Consider the following 12,574-nt stretch of genomic DNA (forward strand, 5'->3'; position numbering starts at 1 on the left):
TTGCTACCTACCCTCGCCACCTGGGGAGCGGCCCATCAAGAAGTCCAGGAGATCATTAACAGAATAGCAAGGTTACTGAGTTTGTGACCCTTTCTGTGGTAGTCAGGCTGTGTGTGTGTGTTTGTGTCTGAGTGTATGTGTGTGTGTGTGCCTGCATGCGTGTGTCGCACCCTTGCGGTGGCGGTTGGACTGTCCTGTCAGACCGTTCTCGTCCCCGCTGGTCAGTGCCGCCTCAGGCTGGTTGTTGTTTGTGGCGTCCTTGCTGTAGTCAGCCCCTAGGCGGCGCTCTGAGCCCCACTTCTGCAGGGAGTGGACCTCACTCTCCTCCAGCGCTGGCCAATAGGAGAGCAGATCATTGCCATCCAGGTCTAACACACAAAGATGGACAATCACCATTGGCCAACAATTCCAAATAAAGAGGGTTTCGTAGAAGTCATACTTCTAAATGCATAATCATTTTTATTGGTTTATGGATCTCTGTGTCTGACATTTTCAGTTTGTTTGCATATCGGTATGGCATTTATAGGTATCACACACATATACATACATAACATAAAAATAGCTTTGATTTGTGAATCTATTTCCATTGTGTGTGTCTGTGTACCTTTGGTCCCGTTGTGGGCGGGCTCTGTGAGAAGCCGCTCACTGTGGTTGGTGCGTTTGAAGCGTCGTTGGATGCGTCCACGGAGACGAACGTTGTCCTCACTCTCAGAGGAGGGGATGGAGAGACTACGTTCCTCTTCTAAAGAGAGATCCGAGTCTGAGTCCGAGTCCTCACCTGAGAAGAGAGAGACAGAGAGAGACAGACAGAGTGAGAGAGAGACAGAGAGAGAGAGAGTCACAGAGAGAGAAAGAGATGGACAGAGAGAGACAGAGAGAGACAGACAGAATGAGAGGAGACAGACAGAGAGAGAGAGACACATAGAGAGAAAGAGATGGACAGAGAGAGACAGACAGACAGACAGAGAGACAGAGAGAGACAGACAGAATGAGAGGAGACAGACAGAGAGAGAGAGAGAGAGGGAGAGACACAGAGAGAGAAAGAGATGGACAGAGAGAGAGACAGACAGACAGAGAGAGAAAGAGATGGACAGAGAGAGAGAGAAAGAGATGGACAGAGAGAGAGACAGACAGACAGAGAGAGAAAGAGATGGACAGAGAGAGACAGACAGAGAGACAGAGAGAGACAGACAGAATGAGAGGAGACAGACAGAGAGAGAGAGACACATAGAGAGAAAGAGATGGACAGAGAGAGACAGACAGACAGACAGAGAGACAGAGAGAGACAGACAGAATGAGAGGAGACAGACAGAGAGAGAGAGAGAGAGGGAGAGACACAGAGAGAGAAAGAGATGGACAGAGAGACAGACAGACAGACAGACAGACAGAGAGAGAAAGAGATGGACAGAGAGAGAGACAGACAGACAGAGAGAGAGTGAGGTTATAGAACCAGTTATAGTGAGAGACAGACAGAGAGAGAGACAGACAGACAGAGAGAGACAGAGATGGACAGAGAGAGAGACAGACAGACAGAGAGAGAGTGAGGTTATAGAACCAGTTATAGTGAGAGACAGACAGAGAGAGAGACAGACAGACAGAGAGAGACAGAGATGGACAGAGAGAGAGACAGACAGACAGAGAGAGAGTGAGGTTATAGAACCAGTTATAGTGAGAGACAGACAGAGAGAGAGACAGACAGACAGAGAGAGACAGAGATGGACAGAGAGAGAGACAGACAGACAGAGAGAGAGTGAGGTTATAGAACCAGTTATAGTGAGAGAGAGACAGAGAGAGACAGACAGACAGAGAGAGAGTGAGGTTATAGAACCAGTTATAGTGAGAGACAGACAGAGAGAGAGTGAGGTTATAGAACCAGTTATAGTGAGAGACAGACAGAGAGAGAGACAGACAGAGAGAGAGTGAGGTTATAGAACCAGTTATAGTGAGAGAGAGACAGAGAGAGACAGACAGACAGAGAGAGAGTGAGGTTATAGAACCAGTTATAGTGAGAGACAGACAGAGAGAGAGTGAGGTTATAGAACCAGTTATAGTGTCAGTTACTATTAAAAGCAAAAAGAGGTGATGCACATTTGTTATCGTTTTACTTGTAGTGTATACAGTATTATAACCCTAGAGTGTTTATGAATGTGTTTATTTGTTTTACCATGCCACCCTCCTAGAGTCCTGTGTGTGTGTGTGTGTGTGTTAGGGCTGCACAATTCATCAAATTTGCATCAAAATCACAATATTGCAATCCATATCGCATGAAATCTTTTAAAAGGCCCCTCAGCCGCGTGTCTTTATGGGTTGCTCCGTTTGTCGTCTCTTTCCTTCTCTCTCCTCTTGCGGCTGTGACGTCACACACCAAGCCCCTCCCCCTGCCAATCAAGCAGCACAGTTCCTCCTCCATGCTGCTAGATCCACTATACGTTGTTCTGTTAAGTCAGATGCAGTCAACAGATTGTTCCAAACAAGAACCATGCTGCTTTTCCACTTTGCTTCTTAATATGAATTCAGGTATGTTTATGACTCCAACACACAGTGTGTGTCTCTGTGTGTGTCTCTGTTTGTCTGTGTGTGTGTGTTTGTGTCTGTGTCTCTGTGTGTGTGTCTGTGTCTCTGTGTGTGTCTGTGTCTGTGTCTCTGGGTGTGTGTCTGTGTCTCTGTGTGTGTGTGTTTGTGTCTCTGTGTATGTGTCTCTGTGTGTGTGTCTGTGTCTCTGTGTGTGTGTCTGTGTCTCTGTGTGTGTCTCTGTGTGTCTGTGTGTATGTGTGTGTGTGTGTATGTGTGTGTGTGCAGGGGGTACCTCCGTCTCTATGGAACATAGCCACGTCCAGGTCTGTGGCGCCAGTGTGTCCCAGATTGTGTTCCAAGGCCTGGCGGGCCAGCAGGTTCTCTCTATGGGGGGAACGGAGGTGTTAACCAAAGTATTTACACATTCCATCACACACACTGAGACTACTGACCACTACATTAGGCAGGCTCCATCAGCCTAATCTACATTACTCATCTATACCTTTTATCAAAGTTCAGATACAAGTCAATATACAGTGTATTTGGAAAGTATTCAAACCCCTTGATTTTTCCACATTTTGTTACGTTACAGCCTTATTCTAAAATGTATTAAATCGTTTTCCCCTCCTCATCAATCTACACACAATACCCCATAATGACAAAACAAATACAGGTTTTTAGATTTTTTTGCAAATTGATTTAAAAAAATCCAAACAGAAATATCACATTTACATGAGCATTCAGACCTTTTACTCAGTACTTTGTTAAAGCGCCTTTGGCAGCAAATTACAGCCGCGAGACCTCTTAGGTATGATTCTACAAGCTTGGCACACCTGTATTTGGGGAGTTTCTGCCATTTCTTCTCAATTGGTCTGAATACTTTCCGAATGCACTGTAGGTCTACACATTATACAGTATACAAACAATGGAAGTCTGCAGTACATGCACACATTGGGCCAGTTGCCCAGACACAGATTGACCTTACTATAGGACTTAAAAAGCATGGTCAATCGAGAATCTCCACCGAAATAGCTTTTATGTCCAGGACTAAGCTTCATCCGTGTCAGGGAAACCGGATCTGCGTGTTTCAGACCCTGTGTATCTCAGACGGCCTACTGACCGAGCACTGCTGACGGAGGAGATAGTAGAGGCTCCCAGGGTGATGCGGTGCAGTCCGCTCTGCTCCAGCAACGACGCATTGTTATAGGGATTCTGACCCTGGATACACAGACACACACACAGACCCACACACGTGTTCAAAAAAGACATTCAGGAGCACACATCGACTGTCCATGTCAAACCGCGCTAGTCGAATACAAATTAATAACAGAACACACAGCAACAACCATTCCCCAGATGAGTCAGTGGTACAAATCTTAACAAGGTCGGCTAAGCACAGTGCATTGTGGAATCTGGGTCACGTGAACAGCCCAGAGGGCCAGGGTGTGCTGATGTGGATTGTGGGGTGATGTGTGTGGTTGAATAGAGCCAGATGATGTGCAGTGTAGGATGGGTAGCACAATTGGCAAGTCTTTTGGCAGAGGCTCTTATCCAGAGTGACTTACAGGAGCAATTAGGGTTAAGGGCCTTGCTCAATGGCACGTTGACAGATGTATCACCTAGTCGGCTCAGGGATTCAAACCATTGACCTTTCGGTTACTGGCCCAACGCTCTAAACCGCTAGGCTACCTGCCGTGTGTGTGTGTGTGTGGGCCATGCTCACAGGGTTTTGTGGGGCTCTGGGCGCGTCCTCATTGGGGCTCTTCCTACCCAAACACGACAACTTCCAGACCTCCTGCACCTCGGCGTTCAGAACCGTGAACACCAGGAACACAGCAAGACCCTGGGCAGAGGGAACGAGGGGAACACACACATTAACACACAGTAACACATAATAACACGCATTAACACATTAACTCCAAAACACACCACCAAGTACTCAGCAAGACCGAAAAGCAACTCACACGCTCTAATTGGGGGCACACACACACACACACACACACACACACACACACACACACTAGACAGGTGCAGTACCTGCAGTAAGCATAGTATAACGAAGACATAATGGAAGGCCAGAATACTGTTGTTGACAGCCATCAGCCCAAAGAACCAGGTGGAGGTGGCCAGGAGCAGCAGGAGGAAGGCACTGCGAATCGTGGCACTGGAGAGGCAGGAGGAAGAGGAAAAGAACAGAGAGTAAAAAGAGAGAGAGAGAGCGCGCGTGAACGCCAGCGAAAGAGAGAAACAGAGAGGTTTTTAAAAAAAAACAAAGAGGCCTTTATGGCTGAATTTGAACGATCTGTTCCTGCAATAGGAACATCATCAGCAGAGCCCGGCCTATTATGTCGTCGGTCCAACCTCTCCGGGTCACTCACATGACAGGTAGTTTCTTGGTCTCTTTCTGGGAGGGGGTGCAGGACATGCGCGCCACAATCAGAAACATCCCACCGTTTATCTGTAACAAAGAGACAGCAATGAGGCAGACCTACATGAGACGAGAGACTGCAGAGGTACACAGGCGAACACAGGGAACCGGCACTAACAAAGTGGCTGACGTAGAATGAGGGTGAGACAATACCAGGAGTACGATGGCGATGGGTCCAGCGAAGCTCCAGATGAGTTTGTCGTAGATGGAGATCCAGCAAAAGTCTGGGTTCCCATAGCCCTCAGGGTCCAGCCCTACCGCCAAACCTGAACACAGAGAGAGCAAGATGAGGCAGCACTGTGTGTGTGTGTCTGTGTGTGTGTGTGTCTGTGTGTGTGTCTGTGTGTGTGTGTGTGTGTGTGTGTCTGTATGTGTGTGCGTGTGTGTGTATGTGTCTGTGTGTGTGTGTCTGTGTGTGTGTGTGTGTGTGTGGTGTGTGTGTGTTTGTGTGTGTGTGTGCGTGTGTGTGTGTGTTTGTATGTGTGTGCGTGTGTGTATGTGTGTGCGTGTGTATGTGTGTGTGTGTGTGCGTGTGTGCGTGCGTGTGTGTGTGTGTGTGTGTGTGTGCGTGTGTGTGTGTGTGTGTGCGTGTGTGTGTGTGTGTGTGTGTATGTATGCCTCTGTGTGTGTGTGTGTGTATGTGTGTGTGTGTGTGTGTATGTGTGTGTGTGAGTGAGTGCTAGATGTAATGTGCATCACTGTGGCTGTTTTTAAGAATCAGTCAAATCTATTCTGTCATATCTAGCCTGTCATCCTAAGACGTGAGTCTGCGTGTGTGTGTGTGTGTGCGTGCGTGCGTGTGTGTGTGTCTGTGCGTATGCATGTGTGTGTGTGTGTGTGTGCGTATTGTACGCGTGTGTGTGTCTGTGCGTATGCATGTGTGTGTTTGTGTGTTTGCGTATTCTACGTGTGTGTGTGTGTACCTGTGATGATGGCAGGCACACCCCACCCGATGGCATAGTAGAACCTCATGGCTCCGTAGTTGATGTTGCGAGCCTCTGTCTGCATGCGGTAGACGTGGAGCCCCTCCACAAACAGCCAGGCAAACGTGGCCATGAAGAAATAGTGCAGTAGGATGGCCACCACCGTACACAGGAACTAACAGAGAGGAGCGGGAGAGAGAACAGTCAGAGCCACGTGTAGGGATACATGCGCGCATATACAAACCTTCAGAGGTATTGCTGTGGGTGTGCTAGCTGAGGTCAGCGCCAACTTGCCAAGATGGTGTCCTATCAGTTTGTTTGCCAAACTCTGTTTAAGGCCTTTGGTGTTCAGACCAGTTAGAACATATACAAAACTCTATCTGGTGTTATACTGGAAGCATCCGAGTGTACATTTCTAAAGAGCTAAGAGTCACAGAGAAACAAGCAGAGAAAGAGGCAGAGAAACAAGCAGAGAAACAAGCAGAGAAAGAGGCAGAGAAACAAGCAGAGAAACAAGCAGAGAAAGAGGCAGAGAAAGAGGCAGAGAAAGAGGCAGAGAAACAAGCAGAGAAACAAGCAGAGAAAGAAGCAGAGAAAGAGGCAGAGAAAGAGGCAGAGAAACAAGCAGAGAAACAAGCAGAGAAAGAAGCAGAGAAAGAAGCAGAGAAAGAAGCAGAGAAAGAGGCAGAGAAACAAGCAGAGAAACAAGCAGAGAAACAAGCAGAGAAACAAGCAGAGAAACAACCAGAGAAACAAGCAGAGAAACAAGCAGAGAAACAACCAGAGAAACAACCAGAGAAAGAAGCAGAGAAACAAGCAGAGAAAGAGGCAGAGAAACAAGCAGAGAAAGAGGAAGAGAAATAAGCAGAGAAAGAGGCAGAGAAAGAAGCAGAGAAACAACCAGAGAAACAACCAGAGAAACAAGCAGAGAAACAAGCAGAGAAAGAGGCAGAGAAACAAGCAGAGAAAGAGGAAGAGAAATAAGCAGAGAAAGAGGCAGAGAAAGAAGCAGAGAAAGAAGCAGAGAAAGAAGCAGAGAAACAAGCAGAGAAACAAGCAGAGAAACAAGCAGAGAAACAAGTAGAGAAACAAGCAGAGAAAGAGGCAGAGAAAGAGGCAGAGAAAGAGGCAGAGAAAGAAGCAGAGAAACAAGCAGAGAAAGAGGCAGAGAAAGAGGCAGAGAAAGAAGCAGAGAAACAAGCAGAGAAACAAGCAGAGAAAGAGGCAGAGAAAGAAGCAGAGAAACAAGCAGAGAAACAAGCAGAGAAAGAGGAAGAGAAAGAAGCAGAGAAACAAGCAGAGAAAGAGGCAGAGAAAGAAGCAGAGAAACAAGCAGAGAAACAAGCAGAGAAAGAGGAAGAGAAATAAGCAGAGAAAGAGGCAGAGAAAGAGGTAGAGAAAGAAGCAGAGAAACAAGCAGAGAAACAAGCAGAGAAAGAGGAAGAGAAACAAGCAGAGAAACAAGCAGAGAAACAAGCAGAGAAACAAGCAGAGAAAGAGGCAGAGAAAGAAGCAGAGAAAGAAGCAGAGAAAGAGGCAGAGAAAGAAGCAGAGAAACAAGCAGAGAAAGAGGAAGAGAAAGAGGCAGAGAAAGAAGCAGAGAAAGAAGCAGAGAAACAAGCAGAGAAACAAGCAGAGAAAGAGGAAGAGAAAGAAGCAGAGAAACAAGCAGAGAAAGAGGCAGAGAAAGAAGCAGAGAAACAAGCAGAGAAAGAGGCAGAGAAAGAAGCAGAGAAACAAGCAGAGAAACAAGCAGAGAAAGAGGAAGAGAAACAAGCAGAGAAACAAGCAGAGAAACAAGCAGAGAAACAAGCAGAGAAAGAGGCAGAGAAAGAAGCAGAGAAAGAAGCAGAGAAAGAGGCAGAGAAAGAAGCAGAGAAACAAGCAGAGAAAGAGGAAGAGAAAGAGGCAGAGAAAGAAGCAGAGAAAGAAGCAGAGAAAGAAGCAGAGAAACAAGCAGAGAAAGAGGAAGAGAAAGAAGCAGAGAAACAAGCAGAGAAAGAGGCAGAGAAAGAAGCAGAGAAACAAGCAGAGAAACAAGCAGAGAAAGAGGAAGAGAAATAAGCAGAGAAAGAGGCAGAGAAAGAAGCAGAGAAAGAGGCAGAGAAAGAGGCAGAGAAAGAAGCAGAGAAACAAGCAGAGAAAGAAGCAGAGAAACAAGCAGAGAAAGAAGCAGAGAAACAAGCAGAGAAAGAGGAAGAGAAAGAAGCAGAGAAACAAGCACAGAAAGAGGCAGAGAAAGAAGCAGAGAAACAAGCAGAGAAAGAAGCAGAGAAACAAGCAGAGAAAGAAGCAGAGAAACAAGCAGAGAAAGAAGCAGAGAAACAAGCAGAGAAAGAGGAAGAGAAAGAAGCAGAGAAAGAGGCAGAGAAAGAGGCAGAGAAACAAGCAGAGAAACAAGCAGAGAAACAAGCAGAGAAACAAGCAGAGAAAGAAGCAGAGAAACAAGCAGAGAAAGAGGCAGAGAAACAAGCAGAGAAAGAGGCAGAGAAAGAGGCAGAGAAAGAAGCAGAGAAACAAGCAGAGAAACAAGCAGAGAAAGAGGAAGAGAAAGAAGCAGAGAAACAAGCAGAGAAAGAGGAAGAGAAAGAGGCAGAGAAAGAAGCAGAGAAAGAAGCAGAGAAACAAGCAGAGAAACAAGCAGAGAAAGAGGAAGAGAAAGAAGCAGAGAAACAAGCAGAGAAAGAGGCAGAGAAAGAAGCAGAGAAACAAGCAGAGAAACAAGCAGAGAAAGAGGAAGAGAAATAAGCAGAGAAAGAGGCAGAGAAAGAAGCAGAGAAACAAGCAGAGAAAGAGGCAGAGAAAGAAGCAGAGAAACAAGCAAATAAAGAAGCAGAGAAACAAGCAGAGAAAGAAGCAGAGAAACAAGCAGAGAAAGAGGAAGAGAAAGAAGCAGAGAAACAAGCAGAGAAAGAGGCAGAGAAAGAAGCAGAGAAACAAGCAGAGAAAGAAGCAGAGAAACAAGCAGAGAAAGAAGCAGAGAAACAAGCAGAGAAAGAAGCAGAGAAACAAGCAGAGAAAGAGGAAGAGAAAGAAGCAGAGAAAGAGGCAGAGAAAGAGGCAGAGAAACAAGCAGAGAAACAAGCAGAGAAAGAGGCAGAGAAAGAGGCAGAGAAAGAGGCAGAGAAAGAGGCAGAGAAACAAGCAGAGAAACAAGCAGAGAAAGAAGCAGAGAAACAAGCAGAGAAAGAGGCAGAGAAACAAGCAGAGAAAGAGGCAGAGAAAGAGGCAGAGAAAGAAGCAGAGAAACAAGCAGAGAAACAAGCAGAGAAACAAGCACAGAAAGAAGCAGAGAAACAAGCAGAGAAAGAAGCAGAGAAACAAGCAGAGAAAGAAGCAGAGAAACAAGCAGAGAAAGAGGAAGAGAAAGAAGCAGAGAAAGAGGCAGAGAAAGAGGCAGAGAAACAAGCAGAGAAAGAGGCAGAGAAAGAGGCAGAGAAACAAGCAGAGAAACAAGCAGAGAAAGAAGCAGAGAAAGAGGCAGAGAAAGAGGCAGAGAAACAAGCAGAGAAACAAGCAGAGAAAGAAGCAGAGAAAGAAGCAGAGAAAGAAGCAGAGAAAGAGGCAGAGAAACAAGCAGAGAAACAAGCAGAGAAACAAGCAGAGAAACAAGCAGAGAAACAAGCAGAGAAACAACCAGAGAAACAACCAGAGAAACAAGCAGAGAAACAAGCAGAGAAAGAGGCAGAGAAACAAGCAGAGAAAGAGGAAGAGAAATAAGCAGAGAAAGAGGCAGAGAAAGAAGCAGAGAAACAACCAGAGAAACAACCAGAGAAACAAGCAGAGAAACAAGCAGAGAAAGAGGCAGAGAAACAAGCAGAGAAAGAGGAAGAGAAATAAGCAGAGAAAGAGGCAGAGAAAGAAGCAGAGAAAGAAGCAGAGAAAGAAGCAGAGAAACAAGCAGAGAAACAAGCAGAGAAACAAGCAGAGAAACAAGTAGAGAAACAAGCAGAGAAAGAGGCAGAGAAAGAGGCAGAGAAAGAGGCAGAGAAAGAAGCAGAGAAACAAGCAGAGAAAGAGGCAGAGAAAGAGGCAGAGAAAGAAGCAGAGAAACAAGCAGAGAAACAAGCAGAGAAAGAGGCAGAGAAAGAAGCAGAGAAACAAGCAGAGAAACAAGCAGAGAAAGAGGAAGAGAAAGAAGCAGAGAAACAAGCAGAGAAAGAGGCAGAGAAAGAAGCAGAGAAACAAGCAGAGAAACAAGCAGGGAAAGAGGAAGAGAAATAAGCAGAGAAAGAGGCAGAGAAAGAGGTAGAGAAAGAAGCAGAGAAACAAGCAGAGAAACAAGCAGAGAAAGAGGAAGAGAAACAAGCAGAGAAACAAGCAGAGAAACAAGCAGAGAAACAAGCAGAGAAAGAGGCAGAGAAAGAAGCAGAGAAAGAAGCAGAGAAAGAGGCAGAGAAAGAAGCAGAGAAACAAGCAGAGAAAGAGGAAGAGAAAGAGGCAGAGAAAGAAGCAGAGAAAGAAGCAGAGAAACAAGCAGAGAAACAAGCAGAGAAAGAGGAAGAGAAAGAAGCAGAGAAACAAGCAGAGAAAGAGGCAGAGAAAGAAGCAGAGAAACAAGCAGAGAAAGAGGCAGAGAAAGAAGCAGAGAAACAAGCAGAGAAACAAGCAGAGAAAGAGGAAGAGAAACAAGCAGAGAAACAAGCAGAGAAACAAGCAGAGAAACAAGCAGAGAAAGAGGCAGAGAAAGAAGCAGAGAAAGAGGCAGAGAAAGAAGCAGAGAAACAAGCAGAGAAAGAGGAAGAGAAAGAGGCAGAGAAAGAAGCAGAGAAAGAAGCAGAGAAAGAAGCAGAGAAACAAGCAGAGAAAGAGGAAGAGAAAGAAGCAGAGAAACAAGCAGAGAAAGAGGCAGAGAAAGAAGCAGAGAAACAAGCAGAGAAACAAGCAGAGAAAGAGGAAGAGAAATAAGCAGAGAAAGAGGCAGAGAAAGAGGCAGAGAAAGAAGCAGAGAAACAAGCAGAGAAAGAAGCAGAGAAACAAGCAGAGAAAGAAGCAGAGAAACAAGCAGAGAAAGAGGAAGAGAAAGAAGCAGAGAAACAAGCACAGAAAGAGGCAGAGAAAGAAGCAGAGAAACAAGCAGAGAAAGAAGCAGAGAAACAAGCAGAGAAAGAAGCAGAGAAACAAGCAGAGAAAGAAGCAGAGAAACAAGCAGAGAAAGAGGAAGAGAAAGAAGCAGAGAAAGAGGCAGAGAAAGAGGCAGAGAAACAAGCAGAGAAACAAGCAGAGAAACAAGCAGAGAAACAAGCAGAGAAAGAAGCAGAGAAACAAGCAGAGAAAGAGGCAGAGAAACAAGCAGAGAAAGAGGCAGAGAAAGAGGCAGAGAAAGAAGCAGAGAAACAAGCAGAGAAACAAGCAGAGAAAGAGGAAGAGAAAGAAGCAGAGAAACAAGCAGAGAAAGAGGAAGAGAAAGAGGCAGAGAAAGAAGCAGAGAAAGAAGCAGAGAAACAAGCAGAGAAACAAGCAGAGAAAGAGGAAGAGAAAGAAGCAGAGAAACAAGCAGAGAAAGAGGCAGAGAAAGAAGCAGAGAAACAAGCAGAGAAACAAGCAGAGAAAGAGGAAGAGAAATAAGCAGAGAAAGAGGCAGAGAAAGAAGCAGAGAAACAAGCAGAGAAAGAGGCAGAGAAAGAAGCAGAGAAACAAGCAAATAAAGAAGCAGAGAAACAAGCAGAGAAAGAAGCAGAGAAACAAGCAGAGAAAGAGGAAGAGAAAGAAGCAGAGAAACAAGCAGAGAAAGAGGCAGAGAAAGAAGCAGAGAAACAAGCAGAGAAAGAAGCAGAGAAACAAGCAGAGAAAGAAGCAGAGAAACAAGCAGAGAAAGAAGCAGAGAAACAAGCAGAGAAAGAGGAAGAGAAAGAAGCAGAGAAAGAGGCAGAGAAAGAGGCAGAGAAACAAGCAGAGAAACAAGCAGAGAAAGAGGCAGAGAAAGAGGCAGAGAAAGAGGCAGAGAAAGAGGCAGAGAAACAAGCAGAGAAACAAGCAGAGAAAGAAGCAGAGAAACAAGCAGAGAAAGAGGCAGAGAAACAAGCAGAGAAAGAGGCAGAGAAAGAGGCAGAGAAAGAAGCAGAGAAACAAGCAGAGAAACAAGCAGAGAAACAAGCACAGAAAGAAGCAGAGAAACAAGCAGAGAAAGAAGCAGAGAAACAAGCAGAGAAAGAAGCAGAGAAACAAGCAGAGAAAGAGGAAGAGAAAGAAGCAGAGAAAGAGGCAGAGAAAGAGGCAGAGAAACAAGCAGAGAAAGAGGCAGAGAAAGAGGCAGAGAAAGAAGCAGAGAAACAAGCAGAGAAACAAGCAGAGAAACAAGCACAGAAAGAAGCAGAGAAACAAGCAGAGAAAGAAGCAGAGAAAAAAGCAGAGAAAGAAGCAGAGAAACAAGCAGAGAAAGAGGAAGAGAAAGAAGCAGAGAAAGAGGCAGAGAAAGAGGCAGAGAAACAAGCAGAGAAAGAGGCAGAGAAAGAAGCAGAGAAACAAGCAGAGAAACAAGCAGAGAAAGAGGAAGAGAAAGAAGCAGAGAAACAAGCAGAGAAAGAGGAAGAGAAAGAGGCAGAGAAAGAAGCAGAGAAAGAAGCAGAGAAACAAGCAGAGAAACAAGCAGAGAAAGAGGAAGAGAAAGAAGCAGAGAAACAAGCAGAGAAAGAGGCAGAGAAAGAAGCAGAGAAACAAGCAGAGAAACAAGCAGAGAAAGAGGAAGAGAAATAAGCAGAAAAAGAGG

The 12,574-nt window shown here is 45.5% G+C and overlaps 1 protein-coding gene across 1 annotated transcript in view; it reads right to left on the bottom strand.

Moving 5' to 3' along the window:
* Positions 1–12,574, bottom strand: part of LOC139417553 (cadherin EGF LAG seven-pass G-type receptor 3-like) — a 53,555-nt gene that overhangs the window by 4,631 nt on the left and 36,350 nt on the right. The window contains exons 25-33 of the mRNA XM_071166794.1: positions 5,866–6,040; positions 5,096–5,208; positions 4,893–4,972; positions 4,552–4,678; positions 4,238–4,357; positions 3,635–3,732; positions 2,807–2,898; positions 605–778; positions 171–368 (exon numbers count right to left, since the gene is read on the bottom strand). Of these exons, the coding sequence (XP_071022895.1) occupies positions 171–368; positions 605–778; positions 2,807–2,898; positions 3,635–3,732; positions 4,238–4,357; positions 4,552–4,678; positions 4,893–4,972; positions 5,096–5,208; positions 5,866–6,040 (1,177 nt within the window). The remainder of the gene's footprint in view (positions 1–170; positions 369–604; positions 779–2,806; positions 2,899–3,634; positions 3,733–4,237; positions 4,358–4,551; positions 4,679–4,892; positions 4,973–5,095; positions 5,209–5,865; positions 6,041–12,574) is intronic.

This window comes from Oncorhynchus clarkii, chromosome 9 (genome assembly GCF_045791955.1).
Source record: "Oncorhynchus clarkii lewisi isolate Uvic-CL-2024 chromosome 9, UVic_Ocla_1.0, whole genome shotgun sequence".
Taxonomy (NCBI): Eukaryota; Metazoa; Chordata; class Actinopteri; order Salmoniformes; family Salmonidae; genus Oncorhynchus; species Oncorhynchus clarkii.